This window comes from Dunckerocampus dactyliophorus, chromosome 7 (genome assembly GCF_027744805.1).
Source record: "Dunckerocampus dactyliophorus isolate RoL2022-P2 chromosome 7, RoL_Ddac_1.1, whole genome shotgun sequence".
Lineage (NCBI taxonomy): Eukaryota > Metazoa > Chordata > Actinopteri > Syngnathiformes > Syngnathidae > Dunckerocampus > Dunckerocampus dactyliophorus.
This window is the reverse complement of record NC_072825.1, coordinates 28,219,004-28,246,210: the sequence shown is the minus strand read 5'-3', so window position 1 is coordinate 28,246,210 and position 27,207 is coordinate 28,219,004. Positions and strand designations below refer to the sequence as shown.

At 45.0% G+C, this 27,207-nt stretch overlaps 1 protein-coding gene across 6 annotated transcripts in view; it reads right to left on the bottom strand.

Annotated features, from left to right (window-relative positions):
• Positions 1–8,668: 8,668 nt before the first annotated feature.
• The window catches only part of trpv6 (transient receptor potential cation channel, subfamily V, member 6), a 42,695-nt gene continuing 24,156 nt past the window's right edge, over positions 8,669–27,207 (bottom strand). For 5 of the 6 annotated variants that reach the window (XM_054781175.1, XM_054781178.1, XM_054781177.1 and 2 more), the window contains 7 exons: positions 22,217–22,303; positions 22,052–22,128; positions 21,812–21,977; positions 19,996–20,062; positions 19,652–19,920; positions 19,462–19,568; positions 8,669–9,158 (listed from right to left, as the gene is read on the bottom strand). In XM_054781175.1, coding sequence (XP_054637150.1) covers positions 8,921–9,158; positions 19,462–19,568; positions 19,652–19,920; positions 19,996–20,062; positions 21,812–21,977; positions 22,052–22,128; positions 22,217–22,303 — 1,011 coding nt within the window. In that variant the 3' untranslated portion in view covers positions 8,669–8,920. The remainder of the gene's footprint in view (positions 9,159–19,461; positions 19,569–19,651; positions 19,921–19,995; positions 20,063–21,811; positions 21,978–22,051; positions 22,129–22,216; positions 22,304–27,207) is intronic. The other variant, XM_054781179.1, reaches the window with a different exon arrangement.

The following is a 27,207-nucleotide window of genomic DNA, read 5'->3' as shown; positions in this document are numbered from 1 at the left end:
TGTCCAATCTAATAGCTAGATCTATGAGTTCATCCAATGACACAGAGTAGTCCTTAGCCACTAATTCGTCCTTTATGCGAGGATTTAGAGCCTTACGAAAAATGTCCCGAAGAACGGCAGTATCGGTGTAGCCGCTCTCGACAGCCATGACACGGAAGTCAATAGCGAAATCCGCCACCGTGCGTTCCCTCTGTTTCAGTTCTAGTAGCCGACCTCTCTACCATGAACCGGGTGATGAAAGACTCTTCTCATTTCTGCCAGAAATGTCTGCATAGAAGTGCGCATGGCAGGAACTGACTTGCCAATGGCCATAGCCCATGTAGCTGCTCTGCCGGTAAGTAAGCTCATAACAAAGGCTATACGTGCTGGGTCTGAGCCGTAAGTAGTTGGCTGCTGATCAAACACCAGTGAACATTGGTGCAAAAATTGTTCACAGGACTGTGACTCACCCGAAAAACGAGGAGGGTGAGGAATACTAGGTTCCCCGTCCTGAATTAGTAATCAGTGTCGATAATGAGGCAGGAGTGGAGGTAATCACTGCAGCTGTGCCTGCCTCGTCCTCCTGCAGCAGGTGTGCACATACCCTCGCTAGACGTTGGTCCATACTGTCGACCGCTTGGGTGAGTGCGGAAACGGTGTCCGTGAGATCACGCAGCCTCTTCTCATGGTCGCTGACCAGCTGGCCTTGATGAGACAGGGCGCTGCGGAAGTGGTCCAATCCTGCGGGCTCCATTGTGGCCAGATTGTTCTGTCACAAGTGGGAGTAACCACTTGTAAAAGGGGCGGAACCCAACGCAGGGAAGCAGACCAAAAATAGATACAAAAAGGTATTTAATAACATAAAGTGACCCAAGCGGGGTAAAGTACAACACAAGAAAAAGTCACAAACCAAAAGTAGAAACACAAGATGCTGCCAGCAGAAGGCTGACAGGAAATAACTAGAATACAACTGAGAAACACTACAGGCAAACCTGAGCTGGAACAACAACTAGTGTAACAGGCAATAGTACTGAGCAGAGGGTACAAGGGTGAGCCAGAAAGCGGGGAACAGGTAAGGAGCCGGACGAAGCGGTACAGGTAGCAAGGAGTACAATCTGGCACTGGTCCCTAGTTGCTGCTGAGTATAAGAAGGGTGCCTGATGAGATTGCCTGCAGGTGTGTGCTGGGGACTCCACCCACACCGGCTGAAGCTGCACAGAGAGCAAATACACAGCAGGCGGCAGCAGAGCGACAAACACCATCGTAACACTTGACAACGTCGCGGCATGCTCCTAATGAGACGACGGATGGTGTCTTGTGGCATTTCCTCCCAGATCTGTGTGAGGGCATCCCTGAGCTGTTGTACAGTCTGAGGAGCAACCTGGCAGCGCCTAATGGACCAAAACATAATGTCCCAGAGATGTTCTATTGGGTTTAGGTCAGGTGAACGTGGGGGCCAGTCAATTGTATCAATTCCTTCATCCTCCAGGAACTACCTGCATACTCTTGCCACATGAGGCCGGGCATTGTCATGCATTAGGAGGAAACCAGGACCTTCTGCACCAGCGTAGGGTCTGACAATGGGTTCAAGGATTTCATCTCGATACCTTAGGCAGTCAAAGCACCATTTCCTAGGCAATAGAGGTCTGTGCGTCCCTCCATGGATATGCCTCCCCAGACCATCACTGACCCACCACCAAACCTGTCATGTTGAACGACATTGCAGGCAGCATAACGTTCTCCTTGTCTTCTCCAGACTCTTTCACGTCTATCACACGTGCTCAGGGTGAACTTGCTCTCGTCTGTGAAAAGTACAGGGCGCCAGTGGCGGACTTGCCAATTCTGGTGTTCTTGAGCAAATGCCAGTCGAGCTCCACGGTGCTGGACGAGGCCCACTACAGGACGTCGGGCCCTCAGGCCACCTTCATGAAGTCTGTTCCTGATTGTTTGGGTAGAGACATTCACACCAGTGGCCTTCTGGAGGTCATTCTGTAGGGCACGAGCAGTGCTCAGCCTGTTCCGCCTTGCACAAACGAGCTGCTGAGGGGTTGAGGACCTTCTACGGCCCTGTCCAGCTCTCCGAGAATAACCACCAGTCTCCTGAAATCTCCTCCATGTTCTGGAGATTGTGCTGGGAGACACATTAAACCTTCTTGCTGCAGCACGTGTGGATGTGCCATCCTGGAGAAGTTGGACAACCTGTGCAACTTCTGTAGGTTTAAGGAATCGCCTCATACTGCCAGTAGAGATAATTACGCAAGCCAAAATCAGCACAAGTGAGAAAACCAGCTAAAAAAGATCAAGAGGGAGAAACTTGAAATGTAAAACCAGTCCTGTTTTGAGGGTTTTCTAATTGTTGCCACTGAAGTGCACCTGTTGTTAACACCAATACATCTGTGTAGGCTCTCAGTCGTACAGGAGTTGTCCATAGAGGAAAAGGCTTCTTGAGACGTCATCTGTACTTCTGTGTAGAAGGTGTCGGACGTTTCGCTCCTCATCCGAAGAGCTTCGTCAGCAAACTAATAAGTGCTGGTAGCTTAGGCCTTAAATACAGTAAGAGTGGGCGGAATTGGTGTGCCAACACCCTCCTCCTATTGGTTCGTTACACTAAGCCTGGGCGGAGCAGTGGTATAATCCTATCCTGTTATTCACACCTACGATAAAAGGGAAGTGTCGCTCCCTGAATTGGGTATGAACGACTCTGATACTGGCTTGTTAGCATCTATTGTTCTGGCTCGGCCCTGCCTTCACCTCATTTGCAAGACTAAGAGCTGTGGGTTTTGGTCTCAGTAACCTGCTGAACACAGGGTCCAAATTGAACCTCAAACCACCATTCCGATTCAATGATGGGTTCTGTTGTTTGACAAAAATAGCTTCCTTTACTCCTCTTTCAAACCATCTGTTTTCTTTGGCCAAAATCTTTGAGAGGAAAGCATTAGCGGCTCTGCAGAAAGATGAGAGCATCACCATCTTACCAGCTGATAAGGGCAGATGCACAGTGGTTCTCAACACATTGGACTACGAAGAAAAAATAACAAGTCTAATTAGTGATGCCAACACATATGAGCAACTTAAAAGGGACCCATCCAGTAGGTATAAGAAAGAAATCATACACTGTCTCCAAAAGTTAGAGAACTAATTGACAGACAGATGTATCATAGGTTATACCCTGGGGAGGCTACACCATGTATCTATGGCCTTCCAAAAATCCACAAGGAAGGGTTTCCCCTCAGACTCATTGTCTGTAGCATTGACTCTACCACGTACAATGTAGCGAAATATGTAAAAACAGTCTTATCCCCATTGGTAGGCAACACTGATCATCATATAGAGAACACAAAAGGGTTTGTGGCGAGCATCAAAGACCTCAGATTGGAGCCAGAGGAAACTTTGGTGTCTTATGATGTGACTTCACTTTTCACATCTGTCCCCACCTCAGCAGCAGTCTCGGTGGTGAGGAAGAGACTGCTCGAGGACTCAACTCTGCATCGGAGAACAAAACTTAGTGCTGACCACATCTGCCAATTACTGGAAATTTGCCTTAACACCACATATTTTCAGTTTAGAGGGAAATTCTACAGACAAATTCATGGTTGTGCTATGGGCTCACCAGTCTCACCCATAGTGGCGAATCTGTACATGGAAGAGATGGAGAAACAGGCTCTCACATCCTTCTCAGGGACAAAACCAAGGCACTGGTTTAGATACGTGGATGACACCTTTGTCATAATCAAAAAACAAGAAATTCAGTCTTTCACAGATCACATTAATGCGGTGGACACCAATATCAAATTTACTCGCGAGGACACTAAAGAAAACCAACTAGCCTTCTTAGACTGCAAGGTAATTATAGGAAAGGACAGACAGCTACTTACAGAGGTCTTTAGAAAGGCCACACACACTGACCAATACCTGCTTTTTGAATCAAACCATCCACTACAACATAAACTAGGGGTTATTAGGACCCTCCAACATAGAGCGGAACAAATACCAACTAGTGCTGAGGGAAAGAAAAAGGAGACACAACATGTCCAGAGAGCGCTCTCAACCTGTGGGTACCCACGGTGGGCTTTTAACAAATGTCAAAAGAAGAGAGTAGGGAAAGAAACCCAAAAGCCCACAGAAGCAAAAAGGAGAGGAGTGGTAGTCCCTTATGTAGCGGGGGTCTCCGAAAAACTCCAGAGGATCTTATGGCAACACAAAATTCCTACCTATTTCAAACCAGTAAATACCCTGAGACAAAAATTAGTGCATCCTAAAGACAAGGCTCCAAACCAGAAACAGAGCAATGTGGTCTATTCCATCCACTGTAAAGATGAGGAATGCAAAGAGCACTACATTGGGGAAACTAAGCAAATGCTCCAAAAAAGGCTTTATCAACATCGCAGGGACAATGCTAGTGGTCCTCAATCAGCAGTAAATCTACACCTGAAAGCTACCAATCACTCTTTTCAGGACAGCGAGGTAAAGATTTTGGCCAAAGAAAACAGATGGTTTGAAAGAGGAGTAAAGGAAGCTATTTTTGTCAAACAACAGAACCCATCATTGAATCGGAATGGTGGTTTGAGGTTCAATTTGGACCCTGTGTTCAGCAGGTTACTGAGACCAAAACCCACAGCTCTTAGTCTTGCAAATGAGGTGAAGGCAGGGCCGAGCCAGAACAATAGATGCTAACAAGCCAGTATCAGAGTCGTTCATACCCAATTCAGGGAGCGACACTTCCCTTTTATCGTAGGTGTGAATAACAGGATAGGATTATACCACTGCTCCGCCCAGGCTTAGTGTAACGAACCAATAGGAGGAGGGTGTTGGCACACCAATTCCGCCCACTCTTACTGTATTTAAGGCCTAAGCTACCAGCACTTATTAGTTTGCTGACGAAGCTCTTCGGATGAGGAGCGAAACGTCCGACACCTTCTACACAGAAGTACAGATGACGTCTCAAGAAGCCTTTTCCTCGAACACCAATACAGCTGACATTTATCAACGAGGCCCTCAGCTGCTTAACCAACCAGAAAATTATCAGACAGGTTTAATTCAATTCATGCCAGGCCCAATAAAAAAAGTGTTCCTTTAATTTTTGTGAGCAGTACCCAAAGAAAATACAATATAATACAAATACAAAATACAATACAATCTCGATACCTTAGGCAGTCAGAGCACCATTTCCTAGGCAATAGAGGTCTGTGCGTCCTTCCAGGGATATGCCTCCCCAGACCATCACTGACCCACCACCAAACCGGTCATGCTGAATGATGTTGCAGGCAGCATAACGTTCTCCACGGCATCTCCAGACCCTTTCATGTCTGTCGCATGTGCTCAGGTTGAACGTGCTCTCATCAGGGAAGAGCACAGGGCACCAGTGCTGTAGTTGCCAATTCTGGTGGTCTATGGCAAATACCAGTCGAGCTCTACGGTGCTGGGCAGTGAGCACAGAGCCCACTACAGGACGTCGAGCCCTCAGGCCACCCTCATGGAGCCTGTTTGTGATTGTTTGGTCAGAAACATTCACACCAGTGGCCTGCTGGAGGTCATTTTGTAGGGCTCTGGCAGTGCTCATCCTGTTCCTCCTTGCACAAAGGAGCAGATATCGATCCTGCTGAGGGTTGAAGGATCTTCTACGGCCCTGTCCAGCTCTCCTGGAGTACCTACCTGTCTCCTGGAATCTCCTCCATCCATCCAGGTACCGCAGTGATGCCCTGGTCCCGATTTTTTGCTTCTTACAGATTGAAAAAAGGTGCGGTTTATACACCGTGATTTACGGTAAATGCAATCCATTCGGTGCAAGCAGGCGTTTAAAGCATGTTTTAGGTGGTTTGGTGCAGCTGTGGTTCATTCCTAAGCAATACGTAAAGTGAGAAAAAGTGGCCCACTCGGTGTGAGCAGGCGTTTAAAGCATTTTACGTCCTCTGGTGCAGCTGTGGTTCATTGGTGGGTAATTGTGGGAAAAGTGTGTAAATGCACTCCATTTGGGCTAAAAAGCATTTTAAAGCATGAAAAGTTACATTTGGGCACTGTAAGCCAATCGAAAATGCTAGAAGGTCCATTCAAAGTGTGTTTGGTGTAGGTGCATCCCCTTCATGTTACATGTGGTTTGGTACATCTGTGTTGCATTGCTGAGGTTAGTGATGGTGTTAATGTTTCCAACTCGGGTTTGGTTTTCATCCTGGGCTTTCAAAGTCAGATTAGGGTTTCGATCAGGGAGAGAAAAAACAGAGCAAGACATAGAACGTTTACTGTCATTACTGTAATAATAATATAAAAGCAAAGACAGAAACAACGGTGATAATAATTCTATTGTATGTACTTGTAGGTGGAGGCGACTCTGGCCCTTCTTGTAGAGGGCGTGGGTGTTGACGGACTAGTCCAGCTTGTAGTTAAGGTGAACACCCAGGAATTTGTAGCTGTCTACCAACTCTATGTCCGCTCCCTGGATGTTCACCGGTGTAAAGTGAGATGTTTTCCTCTGGAAGTTAATGACCATCTCCTTTGTCTTGCTGGTGTTGAGTTGCAGCTGGTTAAGATCACTCCAGCTGACAAAGTCCCTGATGACCGTCCTGTATTCCAGATCATTCCCCTCTGAAACACAACCAACGATGGCTGTGTCGTCAGAGAACTTCTGGATGTGACACTGTGTGGAGTTGTGTGTGAAGTCCGAGGTGTAGAGGGTGAAGAGGAAAGGGGAGAGCACCGTACCCTGAGGGGCACCTGTGCTGCAGAGTACCATGTCAGACACACAGTGACGGAGCCTCACATACTGTGGTCTGTTGGTGAGGTAGTCTATAACCCATGCAGTCAGGTGTTGGTCTACTCCCACACTCTCCATCTTCACTCTGAGTAGTGACGGCTGGATGGTGTTGAAGGCACTGGAGAAGTCAAAAAACATGACCCTCACAGCGCTCCCGCTGTCCTCCAGGTGTAGCAGTGATCTGTGCAGCAGGTAGATCACTGCGTCGTCCACTCCGATCCGAGGCCGGTAAGCAAACTGCAGGGGGTCCAGCTGTGTGCCCACCAGGGGTCGCAGGTGCTGCAGGATAATCCTCTCCATGGTCTTCATCAGGTGAGAGGTCAAGGCAACAGGCCTGAAGTGTTTAGGCTCTTTGGGACGCGGTGTCTTTGGGATCGGGACCACACAGGAGGTCTTCCACAGGGCCGGGACTTTCTCCAGGCTCAGGCTGAGATTGAACAAGTGCCTGAGAACTCCACAGAGCTGGTCAGCACAGTCCTTGCGGATTCTAGGGCTGATGCCGTCCGGTCCCGGGGCCTTCCTTGCCTTGATCTTCCTCAGCTGACTTCTCACCTGATCATCAGTTATGGAGAGGGGAGTAGAGGATGGCTGGGATGGGGATGTGGGGGTGAAGAGTGGTGAGTTGGTAGGGGAGAGAGGGAGGGCACACTCAAATCTGTTAAAAAACAGATTGAGTTCATCTGCCCAGATCTTGTCCCCACTGGCTTGGTCTCTCCCCACTCCTTTACCATGGCCTGTGATGGTCTGCAGGCCTCTCCAGACTTCCCTGGCATTATTCTCCTCCAGCCGCTTCTCCAGTTTCCTCCTGTAGCAGTCCTTCCCCTTCCTGATCTTGTGCCGGAGTTCCCTCTCCTCCTTGTCTCCCGAGTTGAAGACCCTTTTCTTCTTGTTCAGCAGGGCCTTAATCTCAGAGGTCACCCAGGGTTTGTTGTTGGGAAAACACCGCACCAACTTGGAGGGCACAGTGTTCTCCACACAGAAGTTGATATAGTCTGTGATGCAGTGAGTCATGCTGTCAACGTCACTGCCATGGGGACTACAGAGCGCTTCCCAGTCTGTTGTCTGGAAGCAGTCTCTGAGCCTAGCACTGCTCTCCTCAGTCCACTGCTTCACAGGCCTCTTCACAGGGGGTTGTCTATCCACTACTGGAGTGTAGTCTGTGACGACATGGACAAGGTTGTGTCCAGAACGACCCAGCGGGGGCAGGGGGGATGAGAATATAATAATAATAATAATAATAATAATAATAATAATAATATCAATAATAATATCAAGTATCAAATTAAAAGTTGGCTTGTGGGACTTGTGAAGCAGGCCAAGCGCCACGCGACTTTGGCGGTGGTCGAAGCAAAATCTCAGGTGTGGGAGGAGTTCGGTGAGGCCACGGAGGCAGACTTTCGGTCGGCCTCGAAGGGGGTCTGGCAAACCGTACCGTGTCTCAGAAAGGGGAACCAGTACCTGGACCTAGGACACGTAGACGGATATGTCTCACAGTTGGCCTGGGAACATGTTGGTGCCCTCCCAGTGGAGCTGGAGGAGGTGGCCGGGGACTGGAAAGTCTGGGCTTCCCTACTGAGACTGCTGCCCACGCGACCCGGATAAGCGGAGGAAAATGGATGTATTGATGGAAATAAAAGATGCTGAAAACAGACCGTGTATGCACGGTAGTGTGTTAAAATTTGTCGCTTGGAACCGGTGCTAGTTCCCCCTGGGGGTGCACCGAGGGCTCAGCCAGATCACCCTGGCCTCCTCAGCCGCCAAGAATGCAGGGGACCCACAGAAACTCTGACCCCTCTGTACTCAACCCATCGAGGGACTGACAACTGACCGTGACGACGCCCAACTAGTACTACACCCCGCCATAAAGCCCCCCCCCCCTCCCGGAGGAGACAGAATGGCAAACCATCTTAAAATGTATTTTTTGTATTACATTTCATTTGTTACAATCATGACACACAAACAAATTTTAAATGTTTATACACTGAATGACCAGACCTTCTAAATATCAGCTCTTTAGTTAGTGAAATTAAAGTGAATTAAATAAATACAATTTTATTTTCATATATATAGATCATTTCTGCAATATCTTTGGCTTTTTTCCTGCTTAGCTCTGCTACATGTATATACTGTATTGGTATAAAAATACAAAATAACACTCTTTTCTATCGTGTAAGACTACAAGACAAATATAAGTTATTCCAGACATACATGTATGTCCTGCTCGTCCTGAGGCTCCTCCAACTCTATGTCCATGCCCAAAGCGCTGCGACGAATCATCTGCCATCCCGCCAAGCATCGTCTGTTCCTTGGTCTGAGCTTTGGGTTCACATCCGCGTGCTGTGGTTCTTCCTTGTGATTGTCATCTTCCTTGGTGAACACTTTCATGTATCGCCGCATCTTTTGCAACATGGGGTCGTTCCTGTCCTCCACTCTGCAAAAACCCAATCACATTTCATAAGTCAGCATGGGAGACCTCCACACACTGGGCACTTGGTGAGGTATGCTTAAAACATATTGTTCCTGTCGTAGTATTTTACTACTCCTCCTGGTCATCCTCCATGAACTGAAGATTCATTTTCAGTATTCCAGGTGCCCTACAGGCGCATAATTTCTGCCTTCATTCAGCATACATGATCACTAGCTACAGGAAGGAGATTGATTGACAATGGTCTACAGCCACAGAACACAATGGGCGGGTTCTCCCTTAGCCAATCAGGACTGTTGTGGCTCTATATTGAGACGAGGTGAACATCTTTACCCCAGCTGGACACATCTTTCAACTCTCACATGAGTATACCACACCCTCTACTGGTAGCAGTAGTAAATACAATAACAGACACATACAACAGATTGCTGTATACACCACAAGGACGCGGGAGACAATGCGTTCATAGGCTGTTAAAAAAAACATGCAAAATTGCAAATTTGCACAGCGAATCCGCAAAAGGTGAACCGTGATGTAGCGAGGGAACACTGTATACCAAATATAATAATATAAAAAAAATTACAATGAATTCATTTGGAGTAAAAAAAAAAAATACAATGAAAAATCGATTTTTTAAATTTTATTTTAAAAATGGAATAGGTTTTTATCTGTAATCTAAATATCTTTGTGGTAAACGATCTGATACCAACTTCAACTATGATACCAACAAATTTTATGTAAAGGAAATATGGACCATCAAATATAATATACTGTACATTTAGAAATCCCCCAGTTTTTGCATGTTTAATGCAAGCGGCGTAATGTCCCACTTTGTTTGACGGTACTTGAACGCACCTTCTAACGTTTTCCCACACTGCATAGATAGACAACTATTAGTTTCACTTTCACCTCATATTTGCTCTCAAATGCTGATACTACGTTGGAATGCATAAAGGTAAAAAAAAAACAGCTGCCCTCAGACATACCTGCCGTTAACGAGCAGCTCATACCCGAATTTTAGCTTGTAGTTCAAAGCCAAAAATTAGCCTAGAGACGGCTCGCATCTATAAAAAAAAACACTTGCTAGTTGGGACACTCGTATACCAAGATACCACTGCATAAATGAGATGCTTCAGTGCTTCGGTCCACATACTCTGTGACAGTTCCAATCACAGCAACAGTACGTAGATACAAAGTAGATACAGAACTTTGGTCTTGTTACGAGAGACATCTCACTGACAGTAGCAACACGTCAAAGTAAATTTTCATCACACACACCATTATTTCTGGCCTTCACAATAAGAGCGGCTCACATCCTGTAACAGTGGTAATTAAATAAAGGTGTCTTAAAAAGTAGTTTACATTAATAAAACGATTGCAGTTGCACCTGCAACTACATTTTTAACCACAAGCATGAGTTCATGATTGTTCGTTGAGGATTCTGTAGTAATGACTAGTTAGAAAAATACTGGGCAAAATTGTCCAATGATATGTTGCATCAATAAGTATTTTTGCATTTCATTTCATACACTGACACAAGTAACACACAATCTATGGTGATAAGGTTTTAGTGTGAAAAGAAAAAACAGAATTTTAAAAAATTAACACGGAATTTGGGCAAAAAATAAAATGGACTTCATAGGACCCTAAGTTAGCAACGATACAAAATTCAAGCCAATTGTAGTATTTCAATAGATAAAGTCTACTTAATTAAGCCCAAGGTAAATGTGTAATTAGATTAGATTGCTGGTAGCCATTCATGGCGGCGCTGGTAAAAAAAAAAAAAAATAATAATAATAAAAAATAATGATTGTGATTAATCATGATTACTCAGAGAGTAGACGTGATTAACTTGATACATTTTTTTTAATCGATTGACAGCACTACTACATTAAAGCTTTTCTGCAGAAATGGATGTTGATCAAGCCTTGGCAGTTAGGGCAACTAATATACAGTCAAACCTGTCTTAGCGGCCACCTGCCTATAGCAGCCACTGAAAAATCCCGCGCAGCAAATTTACATGTTATAGACCCTGTGCATAGCAGTCACCTGTCCAACGTGGCCAGCGGCCACCCATTTTGTCTCCCTTGGTCAATATCCGACCGCATATAGCGGCCAAATTACCGACTCAAGTAGAAGCTTCATGCACGAAAAAGTTTTGTTTTTCAATCAATGAAGCCGTCGTGTGTAGACTTTAATTACTGAGTCCTAGCTCAGTCATAATCATTCACAAGAGCCACACAAACTGTCAGTTGTTCCACATAAAAAAGCTGTCTTCTTTTGAGCTTGCTATTTCCTGGTCAAACATGTAACTTTAAGAGCATTTGCACCAAAACATTACGGCAAAGTAGGCTGGGAACAGGACGTGCTCCCAGCGACGCTACAATAAAAAAAAAACATGCTAGCGCTCGCGTGTTATGTTTTGCAGCGGGAGCAAAACTGAGTTCGGTTGTACTTAATTGAAGTATTTTAGAATGTACTCACGTTATTTTTGATCAATTCTCATCCACAAATCCATCAAAGTCCTCATCTTCTGTATTCGACACAAAAAAAGCCGTCTTCTTTTCCGTTCGCTACTAGTCTGTGAACTTGTTAGTGTTATTCAGCTCCGAAGCAAAGAAGGAAACTTCTCCTGTTGCTTCTGCCAACTTTATTTATTGAACGTGGCCACCAGACAGCAGCTCAGAACACACAAATCTCTCATCATCGTCTCTCCTTCCTGCTTGCCCCCACAAGGCAAAGGTTTAACAAGCCCCACTACATAGCTGTCCAGGCAATGCCTGTAACAAGTTACACCATTTATTTCCTGGTGTGAGACAATGTGCACAATGTGTGTCAATACTGTAATGCCGCTTGTTGTGGGGAAGGAGAGACTCACGTCGCCGATGCATTTTAATCGCTTTATTAACAGCAGAGAACACTGCAGGACTTTACATTCACGCCAACATAAACACACTTCCCAACTCTCTTGAAACTCACAGCTAGCACTGAGCCTAGCTCTCCTGCTCGGGACGCCCACCGTCACTTCCCGTCACTTCCTGATGAACTAAAGCTGTAATGACACTCTGCTGTATAAAAAGTAAAATATAAAAAACAAGTGTAAGACATTACTAGCACAGCTTTGTTCTGTGGGTCGTGGATATATTCTATCAGTTATTATTAAGCCTCTAGCTTCCTTTTAGTAAGTAAAAACCTTGGCTATGATTGCACTACATTGTCATGTAGACCTACAAAGTACACTTGGAAGAACAAGAGGTGAATAAATGTTTTGCAACTGATGTGAAACTGATGAGGGGTAGGATTAAATAAGCTTTGCTTCTTCTACTCCTTTTTGGACATGCAATATTGTGAATTGTACTATGTGATGTGCTACTGTTTGACTCATATGCATGTTCAGGATGAATTAAAACCATGAACCATGATAACAACAAGCCTAGTAGTGCTGTACAACTTTTATCCGCAGTCCGCAGTGCCCTCTACTGGTCAACATTTTTTTTTTCTTTTTTTTTCCTCTACTGGTCAACATTCAAACTGGACACCAACCTGTCTATAGAGGCCACCTGTCTATAGTGGCCACTTTTGCAGACTCCCTCTAGGCCGCTATAGACAAGTTTGACTGTATATATATATATATATATATATATATATATATATATATATATATATATATATATATATATATATATATCTTGGCATCCGTCAGTCTCGGAAGACTATGGATCTGCGCCTTGAGCTGGGATAGCGGGATTACGACAACTTTGTTTGTGGCTGTATAGCCCAATACGCAAGGGGCAGTCACGGTTGCAGCGGTTGCAGATGTACGTGCTTGATTTTGGTGTCTTTTCCAATGCATTTTTTCGAGCCAGTCATTTTTCATCGGCTGATTGACGGAGGCGCTCCTCTCCCCTTCAGAGTCAGTCTTTGAGCTCATGACTCCCAGTTGCTCACGTCCAAACCCAGAGCTTTCATGTCTCTTTTACACAGATCTTTGAAGCGGAGATGGGGCCGGCCTCGAGCTCGTTTTCTGGATGCAAGCTCTCCGTATAGTATATCTTTTGGTATTCTTCCATCCGATGGATGTGTCCCACCCAGCGGAGACGGCGCTCACGGAGGCTTGATAAATTTGCACGGGAGAGTACCTCATTGTTGTTGATATGGTCGCTCCATTTGATGTTGAGAATACTCCTCAGCATATGGAGATGAAAGGCGTTGAGCCGTCGCTCTTGCGAGGCATATAGACACCACGTCTCACTGCCATATAGCAAGGTACTGAGGACGCATGCCTTGTATACAGCGATCTTCGTGTGTCTTGATAGCTTTCGGTTTAACCATACCTTCTGTGATAGTGTCCTGAAGGTCTCTGCAGCAAGACTGATTCTTCTGTCAAGTTCATTGTCGAGGGAGTGGTTGTCTGATAATTTGGATCCAAGGTATGTAAACTCATGAACCACATCGAGTGGGTGGTTTTTGATATTTATCGTGGGTGGGTTCGAGTTGCCTTTGTACATTACTTTGGTCTTCTGCCGGCTGATGTCGAGACTGAAGTGGTTGCAGGCTTTGTTGAAGATGTTGAGCATTGAATGTAATTCCAATTCCGAGTGGGCTACTAACTCTGCATCGTCAGCAAACAGCATTTCGCTGATGGATACTTTTCGGATCTTGGATTTTGCGCCGAAACGTGATAAGTTGAACAGCTTGCCAGTTGACTTTGTATGGAAGCAGATGCCATAGTTCCAGCTGCCGAAAGCATACTTCAACATTACTGCAAAATATGTTGAACAGGGTAGGGGCAAGCAAGTGTTTTACTCCACGGCTGATGTTGAATGGTTCTGAAAAACACCCGTTAAACTGGATAGTAGCTTTCATGTCGGCATGGAAGGATTTAATGATTTGCAGCATTTGAGGGGGGCACCCGATCTCCTTGAGAACTTGGAACAGTCCTTCATGGCTAACTGTATCAAAAGCTTTTGTCAGGAATGTGATATAAAGCGGTTTGTTTTGCTCTCTACATTTCTCCTGTAACTGTCTGAGAGAAAAGATCATATCAATCGTGGAGCGTCCGTGTCTGAAACCACATTGGGATTCAGGATCGATCCTTTCCGCGAGCTTCCTAAGACGGCTGAGAACAACACGTGCGAATGCTTTCCCGGTGACGCTGAGCAACGATATCCCATGATAGCTGTCGCAAGTCGCTTCGGCTACCTTTGTTTTTATACAGTGTCACTATTTTGCTATCCTTCATATCTTGAGACACTTCTCCTTCCCAGCAGCAATAGAGGATCTCATGGAGCTGTCGAAGGATAACATCCTTGGAACACTTTATAACCTCTGCTGGAATCCCGTCAATATACACTATATGTATATATGTATGTATATATGTATGTATATATGTATGTATATATATATATATATATATATATATATATATATATATATATATATATATATATATATATATATATACACACATACATGTATATTTATTTTAAAAAAACTCTTCCCTCACCCACCCCCCATCTCCCGTGGTAGGGTGGGTGGTCTGTTCATCTCAAGCTCAGGTCCTGCGCAGTATCTTAGCTGTTCCTAGGACTGTGCTCTTCTGGACGGAAATGTCTGATGTTTCTCCACGTATCTGCTGGAGCCACTTCTCCAGTGTGGGGGACACAGCTCCCAGTGCTCCTATGGCCACGGGCACCACTGTTGCGTTCACCTTCCAGACTCTCTCCAGCTCTTCCTTGAGCCCTTGGTATTTCTCTAGTTTCTCGTGTTCTTTTTTCCTGATATTGCCATCATTGGGAATGGCTACATCGATCACAATGGCTGTCCTCTGCTTCTTATCCATGATCATGATGTCCGGTTGGTTGGCCACAACCATCTTATCGGTCTGTATTCGGAAGTCCCACAGGATCTTAGCCCTCTCATTTTCCACCACCTTGGGATGTGTTTCCCATTGAGATCTGGGGGTCTCCAGTCCATATTCTGCACAGATGTTTCTGTACACTATACCGGCTACTTGGTTATGGCATTCCATGTATTCTTTTCCTGCCAGTATCTTACACCCTGCTATTAGGTGCTGGACTGTTTCAGGGGGCTCTTTGCACAGCCTGCACCTGGGATCCTGCCTGGTGTGGTAGATCTGGCCTCTATTGCTCTGGTGCTGAAGGCCTGTTCCTGTGCTGCCATGATTAGCGCCTCTGTGCTGTCCTTCAGTCCAGCCCTCTCTAACCATTGGTAGGACTTGTTCATATCCGCCACTTCAGCTATCTGTCGGTGGTACATCCCATGCAGGGGTTTTCCTCCCATGCTGGTTCCTCCAACTCCTTCTTTTCCAGTTTCCACTGCCTGAGACATTCACTACATCTCTTGGGGCCATCTTCCTGATGTATTTGTGGAGCTTGGATGTTTCGTCTTGGATAGTGGTCCTGATGCTCACTTATCCTCGGCCTCCCTCTTTGCGATTAGCGTATTGCCTCTGAATACTGGATTTGGGGTGTAACTCTCCGTGCATGGTGAGTAGCTTCCGTGTTTTAACATCTGTGGTTTGAACTTCCTCCTTTGGCCAGCTTATTATCCCAGCAGGGTATCTGATCACTGGCAGGGCATAGCTGTTATTTGCCCGGATCTTGTTCTTCCATTGAGCTGACTTCTCAGGACTTGCCTTACATGTTGCAGATACTTGACCATTACAGCTTTCCTTGTGGCCTCTTCATGGTTACCATTTGCCTGTGGTATTCCAAGGTACTTGTAACTCTTCTCAACATCTACTATTTTGCCCTCTGGGAGTGCAACGCCCTCTGTATGGATTACCATCCCTCCTTTTGTTACCCTTCGGCCACATTTCTCCAGTCAGAATGACATTCTGATGTACCAGCTGTAGATCCTGCTGGTGTGGATCACTGAGTCAATGTCTCGCTATTTCATGGAGACTTGAGTTGAGTTTGCAACAAAGGCTCTTCAAGTAGTGTTGACCTTGTACCGCTTCAGACATTCCAGGATCCATGTGTGCGGTATTGAGTCATAGGCTTTCTGGTAATCAATCCAGACAGTGCACAGGTTTGTCTGTCTGTTTTTTTGCAGTCTCGGGCGACAGTTCTGTCAACCAGTAGTTGGTGTTTGGCTCCTCTGGTGTTTTTACCAATGCCTTTCTGTGTTTCTGTCATGTATTGAGCCATGTGCCCACTTATCTTAGCTGCCTGACAGCTACAGAACCACAGTTTGTCCATCACAAACACCATGTTCGAACATAAGGATGTCCATAAACGCACATGGCACCAGGACACCCTAGGCCACAGGTCTATGATTGACTTTGTACTTGTATCATCAGACCTGCGTCCGCATGTTCTGGACATGCGGATAAAGAGAGCCCAGTCCACACTGTTTACAGTGGGGACGGGGGCCTGCTGACCTCAACTGAGGATATAGTCGGGCAGTGGAAGGAATACTTTGAGGCCCTTCTCAATCCCACTGACATACCTTCCATAGAGGAAGGAGAGGCTGAGGACACGAACGCGGACAGTTCCATCACCGTGGCTGAGGTATCTGGGGTTTGTCAAAACGCTCCCCAGTGTCAAAGCTCCGGGGGTGGACGAGTTTCGCCCTGAATTCCTCAAGGCTCTGGATGTTGAGGGACTGTCTTGGCTGACACGTCTCTTCAACATTGCGTGGAAGTCGGGAACAGTACCTCTGGATTTTTGCATCTGAGTGTGAAGCTTCTGGGATGAGACTCAGCACCTCCAAATCTGAGCCCATGGTTCTCAGTCGGAAAAGGATGGATTGCTCCCTCCGGGTTGGGAATGAGGTCCTGCCCCAGGTGGAGTAGTTCATGTATCTCGGGGTCTTGTTCACGAGTGAGGGAAGGTTGGAGCTTGAGGTCCATAGACGGATCGGCGTAGCGTCTGCAGTAATGCGGTCGCTGTACCGGACCGTCGTGGTGAAAAGAGAGCTGAGCCAGAAGGCAAGGCTCTCAATTTACCGTTCGATCTATGTTCCCACCCTCACCTATGGTCACGAGCTTTGGGTCGTGACCGACAGAACGAGATCGCGGATACAAGCGGCTGAAATTAGTTTCCTTCGTAGGGTAGCAGGACTCACCCTAAGAGATAGGGTGAGGAGCTCGGTCATCCGGAAGGAGCTCAGAGTAGAGCCGCTGCTCCTTCACATCGAGAGGAGCAAGCTGAGGTGGCTCGGGCATCTAGTCCAGATGCCTCCCGGACGCCTCCCTGGTGGAAGACCTTGGTGTGCTCCCGGTGGAGCTGGAAGAGGTGGTCGGGGACCGGGAAGTCTGGGCTTCCCTACTAAGACGGCTGCCCCCGCTACCCGGACCTGGATAAGCGCAGGAAAATGGAATGGGAATAATTATTTCATATCTTTATAATAATCTATCTCAGTAATAATGATGTTATAATTAGGGGTGTCACGGTTCACATGGATGTTTTGAACCGTTTCGGTTCTGGATGTTCGGTTTGGTCCTCTGGCAGTCACTGAGGCAAACACTCAGACATGGGAGGAGTTCAGAGAAGCCATGGAGAACGACTTTCGGACGGCTTCAAACAGATTCTGGACCACCATCCGCTGTCTCAAAAAGGGGGAAGCAGTGCATGGTCAACACCGTGTATGGGGAGAATGGTGTGCTGCTGACCTCGACTCCAGATGTTGTGGACTGGTGGAAGGAATACTTCGAAGACCTCATCAATCCCACTGACACGTCTTCCAATGAGGAAGCAGTGCCTGTGGACTCTGCGGTGGGCTCTCCGATCTCTGAGGTTGACGAGGTGGTTAAAAAACTCCTCGGTGGAAGGGCCCCAGGGGTGGATGAGATCCGCCCAGAATTCCTTAGACCCTGGATGCTGTGGGCATGTCTTGGTTGACACGACTCTGCAGAGTCGAGTGGACATCGGGGGGCGGTGCCTCTGGATTGGCAAACCGGGGTGGTGGTCCCCTGTTTAACACTTCCCAACTTTCCTGGTAAGGTGTAAGACCGGTGTCAGTGTTTGGTTCGCATTGTCGGCAATAAGTCGGACGCGCTTCCAGTGAGGGTTGGACTATGCCAGGGCTGCCCTTTGTCACAGATTCTTTTAATCACTTTTATGGACAGAATTTCTAGGCGCAGTTGAAGAGTTCCGGTTTGGTGGTTGCAGGATTGTGGTCTCTGCTTTTTGCAGATGATGTGGTTCTGGTGGCTTCATGGAGCCGTGACCTTCAACTCTTACTGGATCGGTTCGCAGCTCAGTGTGAAGGGGCTGGGATGAGAATCAGCACCTGCAAGTCCGAGTCCATGGTTCTCACTTGGAAAAGAGTGGAGTGCCATCTCCGGGTTGGGGATGATATCCTGCCCCAAGTGGAGGACCTAAGTACCTCGGGGTCTTGTTCACGAGTGAGGGAAGGATGGAATGAGAGATCGACAGGCGGATTGGTGCGGTGTCTGCAGTGATGCAGACTCTGCATCGGTCCTTTGTGGTGAAGAGGGAGCTGAGCCGAAAGGAAAAGCTCTCAATTTACCAGTAGATCTACGTTCCTACCCTCACCTATGGTCATAAGCTTTGGGTAGTGACCGAAAGGACAAGATCGCGGGTACGAGCAGACAAAATTTCTTTGTAGGGTGGCTGGGCTCTCTCTTAGAGATAAGGTGAGAAGCACTGTCATCCAGGAGAAGCTTGGAGTAGAATTGCTGCTCCACCAAATTCGCATTAAGAGGAGCCAGATGAGGTGGCTTGGGCATCTGGTCAGGATGTCTCCCGGACACCTCCCAGGGGAGGTGTTCAGGGCACGTCCAACCGGTAGTAGGCCTCAGGGAAGACCCAGGACACGCTGGAGAGACTAGGTTTCTCAACTGGCCTGGGAACGCCTCGGGATGCGCCGGGAGGAGCTGGACGAAGTAGCTGGGGAGAGGGAAGTCTGGGCTTCCCTGCTAAGGCTGCTGCCCCCGTGACCCGACCTCGGATAAGTGGAACAAGTTGGACGGATGGACTACTACTCCTACAATTGCGTTATCTAGCTGGTGCAAGTCAAGTCACGTCAGCATAAGTCAGAGTAAAGTTGAGTGATGACCGCTTACTGTGTCCAATATGTGCTGATAAGCCGATGGTAAGTTCTGTTACAGCCACTGCTTACCCAAATAAAGAGAAACCTCTTTTAAGCAAGTGAAAGTAGAAGTTCTGGATTGAATTCCTGAGGTGGCTCATCCCCACCCAGACTCTACTTACAGGGTTTGAGACCCCTGCCGTGGGTAGTTTGTAAGAACATCCCCACCCAGACTCTACTTACAGGGTTTGAGACCCCTGCCGTGGGTAGTTTGTAAGAACATGCTCACCGGAGGTACCAGCGCTCTGTGAGGCCGTAGCTGAGCCCACACACTCCCAGTCGAGGCCAAAGGCAGCGGGGCAGCCTCCTCTCAAGCATCAGTGTCGTAGCCACCACCTACGTCGACAATACACGGTCACCATGACCATGAAATCCAAAAGCAAGGCATCTTTTTACTGTGACTCCTAGGATATGGTCACCTGAGTCCTCCACAGCTCATCTCTCTCCTGGGCCACCCTCCAGTGTGTGTCACTCATCATGGCGATCAGCAGGTTGAGCAGAAGGATGTAGGACACCACAGAGAAGGCACAGTGCAGCACGTGGACGATAGGGGGCGTCGTAAAAGTGTGGTCCACTGGCAGGTCGATGAGGCCCACGCTGAGCTCAAACTGGGAGAAGAGCGTGATGGGGAAGGAGCGATATGCCGGGATGGACTCTGGATCCTGAGTCATGTACACCATCCACAGGGCTGAGAAAAAAGGCTACATTTATCAACCTGAATATGTACATTTGAATGCTTTGTCACAGTAGCAAGCTTACGCACAGGTTGAAAAGCCAAGCAGAACAATGAAACTCAGCCACATGAACTTGGTCAGGTCTCCAAATATAATCTAAGAGAAAATAAAACCGATAATGTCAACATGTGAAGTCAAATCAATAAAAAAGTCAAGCAACATCTACAGTAGTATAAGAATGTCAAGATCATAATACAGTATTATAGATCATAATGATGATCTATGACTCTCATAACTTATGAATTGGATGAATTGGATGGATAACTTAAATTAAATGAAATAATATGATACACAATTAAGCAGACAGTTCGTTTTCTTGCATCTCTAAAATGAAGAGCCTTTTTGCGTAGACATATGCATTGCATATGCCCAGGCAAAGATGCAATCTTTCATCATTCTTGCTTACATCAATCTGGGCTCAGGGCTTTAAAAATAATTAATTTCATGCAAAAAAAAAAAAAGTTAAGTTGAGTTGAAATTGAAGCTAGTTTCCGCCAATGAAAAAAAAAAATATCCAAATTGTAAGTCAATTATGAGGTTAAATTTTGAAATTATGAGCTAGGAAAGTCATAATTATGATATAGTGAAGTCACAATTGTGACAAAAAGTCAAATTACATGATAAAAGTCATAATTATGAGATAAAAAGTTGAAATTATGAGATAAAGTAATAATTAGGAGATCTAAATCTAAATAATGAGATAAATAGTCAGAATTATGAGATAAAAAGTTCAAATTACAAGATAAACAGTCATAATTATGATATAAGAATGTCTTAATTATGACAAGAAGTTAAAATTACATAATTATGATATAGAGAAATCATAATTATGACAAAAATTCAAAATTACAAGATGAAAAATTCATAATTTTGACTTAAAAAGTCATACATTACAGCGATCTAATTTATCTTATTTATTATGAATTGTATAAATACAGAGAGATTATTACATCGCTGTTTGACATGTGTGGTAAAAGGCAGTTCGCTAGCATGAATTGACTTGAAACAAATGTGCACATTAGCACTCAATAAGTCATCAAAACTTACCTTTATGTATTCCCACATAGTATCAGCATTTGAGACCAAATATGAGGTGAAAGAAAAATGCTAAAAATACAGCAGCAGTAGAGAGAAAGTTAGCACACGCACAATGGGCGTGCGTCAAGTGAGACGGATGTAACAGAGAGAATCCGGCCACTTTTCAAAATAAAACATCATGGAAATTATTTTTTCTTTCTGTGCGGCCTGGTACCAGGTCGTGGCCTGGGGTTTGGGGATTACTGCCTTAGTTACTCAATAACTACTCTAATCGTTAGCACCTCATTAGATCTTCATTACTTCCTTAATAACTAGTCTGAATGTATTAGTCATTAGTTCCTCATTAGTTCTTCATTAGTTCCTCAGTAAGTACTGTATTTTTGTGTACCTTATTGTAAAGTGTGACCAAATTATGAGATAGGAAAGTCAAAATTACGAGATAAAAAGTCATAGTTATGAGATAAAAAGTAATAATTATGAAATACAAACTGCACATGCGATGCCTTCTTCACTGGAGCCTTTGTCACATGGCACCTGCACAGTTTGTATCTCAGAATTTTGACTTTTTTGTCATAATTACGACTTTCTTATGTCATAATTATGACTTTTTATCTCATAATTTAAACTTTTTATGTCATTATTATGACTTACCATTATGTCCCAATTATTTTACCATTGGGAAATGTTTTTCTTTCAGTGGCGGAAATGTGCTTCCATAAACATTTCACTGGTCCAGCACTGAGAAAAAAACGACTACTTTGTTTTGACCTCAGCTACATAAAGATCTGGCAGACACAAAAAGGCTACCTTTTGTATCATGATGACATAGGGGCCGAGCATTTCAAAACCGCGGGCGAAGAACATGACGTTGCTCCAACCCAGCACCAGACACACAGCCATGACCTCGGCCTCACCCTGTACGCTGCACGCTCTGAACACACATAGCAGCACTACGAGGCATGCGTAGCTCACACTGCACAACAACAACAGGATTACAACAACAGTGTTTTTAGCATAATGGCTTTGGTGGTGCTTTCATGCACTTACAGGATAACATGGAAGGGACCTCCGAGTGCTGTCTGACCAAAGTAACGCCTCGCTCCCACCCTCAGGATGTCAGGGATCTAATGTTGGGAATAATTAGGGGATACACAGCAGTGTTAGTGTGTTTGTTTGCCATACACAACTGTAGCAACTCTAGAGCCACTGTACCTCCAGCAAGAGGATGGCCAATGCTCCCAGAAGACTGATGACCTCTCCTACCAGACGCAGGTTGTCCTCATAGGTTACATAACTCTCCTGACAGATGGACAGAAAACTAAGTATTTGTATTATATTGGTATTATTAAATAAAACATTCTTATTTAACTGTGTTATATGCAGGCTACGCACTCAACACCTACGGGATGTGACAACAGACGCACTGTATTTTTCAAGAATATTTCATGAATGATAAACCCATCGTTATTAATTAGTTCTGTCAAAAACTGAAGCAATATTTCTTCTTATGAAATAATGTAAATCCAATAAATCTGTTCCATAAACCCAAAACTATAAACCAAAAATACATTTTACAGAGAATATTAATAGTTTTACATGAAAAAAACAATGCGTTAGTTTGTGGTCTCTGTTTTACCCCTTTCACAACATTAGCTTCCTTGATTTCTTCTTTCTTTGCCAGGATTGGAACTTATTGTTCATGTGGCAAATGGGCTAGTTTGTGCAATATTCATATTTGAGTTTGCCAAGTGAATATGCCCTATAGCAGTTGTCGCCAACCTTTTTGAGACCAAGTTCCCTGGTCTTGGCTGTGAACCTGCGCAAGACCAACATATGCTATGTGTTATTATTGGTTGTTGCTTTCAACTTTTCAGCTTTTCTCATTGTGCCTTTTGCTGTATTTCGATAGGACGATTGTATTTCTATAATTGTTTCTGTTTTTTACGTTTTATTTTGTTTCTGCAATGATGCAATGACAAATGAGCCGCAGATGGCACTTTGCCGCACTTTGAGCACACCTACACCCCTACTTTTGTGGCTTTTGGTCGGGGTCGGGTTTGGGCTTGTGGCGTCGGCAAACCACAACTCTGATTTGACTTGTTGGCTCAGTGTAGTGGGCGAGCGATGCAGATCGAGGAGAGAGGGGCTAGTCAAAGTCAGGCCTTAACGAGCGACGAGCTCGTCACGAGCGACAAGTTGGCGACCCCTGCCTTACAGCATGCCATCGTACAGTCATCCCTTGTTCATCGCGGTAAATTGGTTCCAAACCCATCAGTGATAAAGTGATAAATTAATTTCCGCAAAGTAGGATTACTTGTATATAAATGGAATATTGTGTTCAATCTGTACATGCTTTTTTTTAGGACAGCTAATACGCAGCTGCAATGCAGCTACCATGCAGCCGACACTCAAATCTGCAGTATGTCACTAACGGCTGGTGGACATGGCCCTGCAGGGTTACTTTGTCACTGCACAAAACAGATCAGTGTGTGAATGCAAAAAAACTTTCTCCAGCTAAACTCATACAAAAACTGAAATCATTGCCTTTGATTAGCCACCTTGAGACTCTTTCTCTAAAACCTAATCATCAGGCTAGAAATCTAGTGGTAATAATGGACTCAGATCTGAACTTTACCAGCGACATCATCTTTTTACCACCTAAAAACATTTGCCAAAATCAAAAGAACAGTGTCTAAGCCAGATTTAGAGAGACTAATCCATGCCTTTGTCTCTGGCAGGCTAGACTACTGTAACAGCCTTCCCACCGAGCTCTTTAGAAGAGCTGTAAAACAGCTGCAGTACATCCAGAATGCTGGTGCTCGAGTCCTGACTAGATCCAGGAAATATGACCATATTAGTTGTCAGGTTCAAACACCAAACATTATATCACCAGCTATGAAAGAAGGCACAAAGACGTGAGTACAGTTTTACTTGCAAGGAGAGTGATCAGAGACTGCTCAGTTACAATCCTCCAACCCCCTCTGAGTCAGCCTCTGTCTCGTTGCTCTTTTATTTTGCTTTGGGTATGCCCTGGTTACATGCAGTTTCAACCACAAAGGGGAAGGGGAAACATCTTGAAGCCGGTCGAGACTAATTTCACAACTACTTACTCAACGAAACAGAAACAGGCGCTTCCTGTTTCTATTTTGTATTTAGCATGAGACACTAATCATCCTTGAGTAAAAATATTTGTTAGTCAGTACATCCTTATTAAGCTGTTGTATAAACATGTTAATCACTTACTTTTTATATCTGGTAGATGCATATTTTAGCATTAGCAATTTGGATAATATCTGTAAATATATAGCTGCATAAAATGTATGTACATTTTCCCAACATTTCCCTCCTGTTTATCCAACTTGCTTATTGGGTAAAGAATCATTCAATAGTCACTTCCTGAGTAGATTTTTAACTATGAAATCATAAAGCAATAACCAGTTGTTACACTTAGAGAGAAGAGCGTCCATCGTAGTCTCCTGGATCAGGGAAAAGGTCAGGGATATTAAAGGATGTTTCATTGTCATCATCAGAGTCAATGGCATCATGGTGTATTTCAACATAAACGTTGGCATCTTCTTGTGGAAGGAGAGTGTAGAGCTCTTGTAGATTCAGTTGGATAGGTGAAATAGCAGCAGATAGCATCTGGGTACAACTACGTTTGATGATAGGAATGCAAATACCTCCACACAATGCCAGAAGTATGACAAATGCCACTACAGCCAATGCAATCGTCATCAGCAGGGGCTTCCACCTGCTGAAAAAGTCAGTGAAACCAGACCACATAGAGGTATCAACCCCTGAATGCTCCTTCATTTTGACGTTGAGGGACCGGAGTCCATCCAGGGCCCTGGTGAGGCTGCCATCGGAAGCCGTGTTGTTCGGGATGAACGTGCAGCACTGGTCACCAAAAAGGGCACAGACATGTCCTTCCTTTGCAAGCAACATGTCAAGAGCAATGCGGTTCTGGAACGCCATCAGTGATGTTGCTGACAATTGCTCATGAATAGCCTGAAAACCGGCCTCAGTATAATTTCCTAACCTCTGGACATTGTAGTGGATGTAATTGATTCTATCAACATTTTTATTTATCGTACACCACCAACAAAGGAATGATTCAAACCCAGCTGCTACCTGGTCCACTATTTTATACTCATCAGGAACTCCTCTGGGAACTCCAATGGCGTCGATGTAGGTGGGGTCAGCAGTAGGCCATCCTGGAGTCGACCTTTTGGTTCGATACCATAAGTTCGGAATGACGGAAGATAGCGTGGAGAAGAGTTCAGTCGCAGACATTTTGTAGATGTTTACAGGTAATATGAGTGTGATGGATGCACAAAGGCCTGTGGTGTTAAAGGGTAATCTGTCATAAATCGTATTTCCCCCACACCACCACCAGATGTCACTACGGGATTGCGGCCTAAAATGCTGATCAACAGTGACAACAGATATACATTGGGTTGCATTGAGAGTACTAAGTGATTTGCTTGCTCCAGTCCGGTTGATGCATGTGAAATTGGCTTGCGCCACCCTGGTTGAGAACATGGGTTTATTCTTCTCAAATCGGGTGAGGGGGTAAAGCGTGTCAAACGTACTACAATTTTCTGAGGGGTTAGTTTTGTTCATTACTTCTATGAGGCAAGTGTTAGTAAGCACAGATGGTACGACCTGTAAAAGAGGCCGTGGGCCCATACATACAACACAGTCTTCTTTAGTGACATTTGCTGCTTGCTCGACCATCAATAACCAGTTATTATTTATACTTGACACCCCTGTGGTCGCCCTGAACCACTCATCTACGTTCGTTATTAGAGATACTATTATACCAGCTGTGCGAGTATAATTACTTAAGATAGGGTCGTCTGTTTGTGCCATGGTTGTATTTTCGCAAACAATTATAGGAAAATATGGATCTGCTCCAGAGGAATAAGCCCATAGTAGAAATGCCCAACATGATGTGTTGAAGAGGATAGTCTGGTTTTGGGAACTGACCTCTCTTGGGTCGTATATTACCTTGTGAATTATGCCGCGCACATATTAAGCATGCTCTACAAAAATTTTTCGAATAAGAATTAAATCCATATGTTGTGTAAATGGTGTTTACTAATCCCACCATCCCTCCTGTTGAGACATGGGATGTCCCATGACTCACTAATGCAGCCCATTTATACAAATTCTTTGGAAGGATGGGTTTGTTTTCGGGTCAGAAGTAAATACCGTTTTTCAAACGAGCACCATTGCGTAACCACATATCAAGTTCCTGTTTGGGAGATTGTTGTTGCATCTCTCGCAAAGTGTCAACAGCTAAGGGTGTGTCTTGCTGTTGTTGGAAGTACAACGCTTGCATTTCACCATTTGCGGCTTGTTTTGCTACTTTATCAGCAAAGGCATTGCCTTGAGACACAACATCTGTTCCGTTAGTATGAGCAGCGCACTTGCAAATTGCCAATTGTTTCGGTAATTGAATTGCTTCCAGTAAGTTAATTAACAATTGAGCATGCGTTACAGGCTTTCCCGTAGAGGTTATCATGCCTCTATTTTTCCAGTACATTGCGAAAGTATGAGTTGTGGCAAACGCATATTGACTGTCCGTGTAGATTGTAGCGGTTTGACCTTTCATCAGAGTGCACGCTGTGGTTAGCGCTATAATTTCCGCAGCTTGAGCTGAGAAGTGTGAAGGCAATGCTTCTGCTTTTAGGACTTGATCTGTGGTTACCACTGCATATCCTGTTTTTGTTTTTCCTAGTTCATCTTTTCGTGATGAACCGTCTACGAATAATACATATCCTGTAGGCAATGGGGTATCTGATAGGTCAGGCCTACTTTTAGCATTTTGTTCAGCAAGAGATTGGCAATCATGAGGAGTACCATCATTCTCAGTTGGTATAAGTGTTGCTGGATTCAAGGCTGTGCATCGTTCTATTGTCAAATGTGGTTGAGACAACAAATTTGCCATGCACGACAGATGTCGTGCAGGGGAGAGAAAGGTCATTTTGGTTTGTAATAACAGTGCAGATACAGCATGTGGCACCTTTAGGGTTAAAGGGTGAAATAGTACCACTTCTGCACTTGAGGTAACAGCCAAGGATGCAGCAATCACTGCTCTTACACAATGAGGCATTGCACATGCCACTGCATCTAATTTGGTAGAATAATAGGCTACAGGTCTCAATTTAGTTCCATGCATTTGGGCCAACACTGATGTC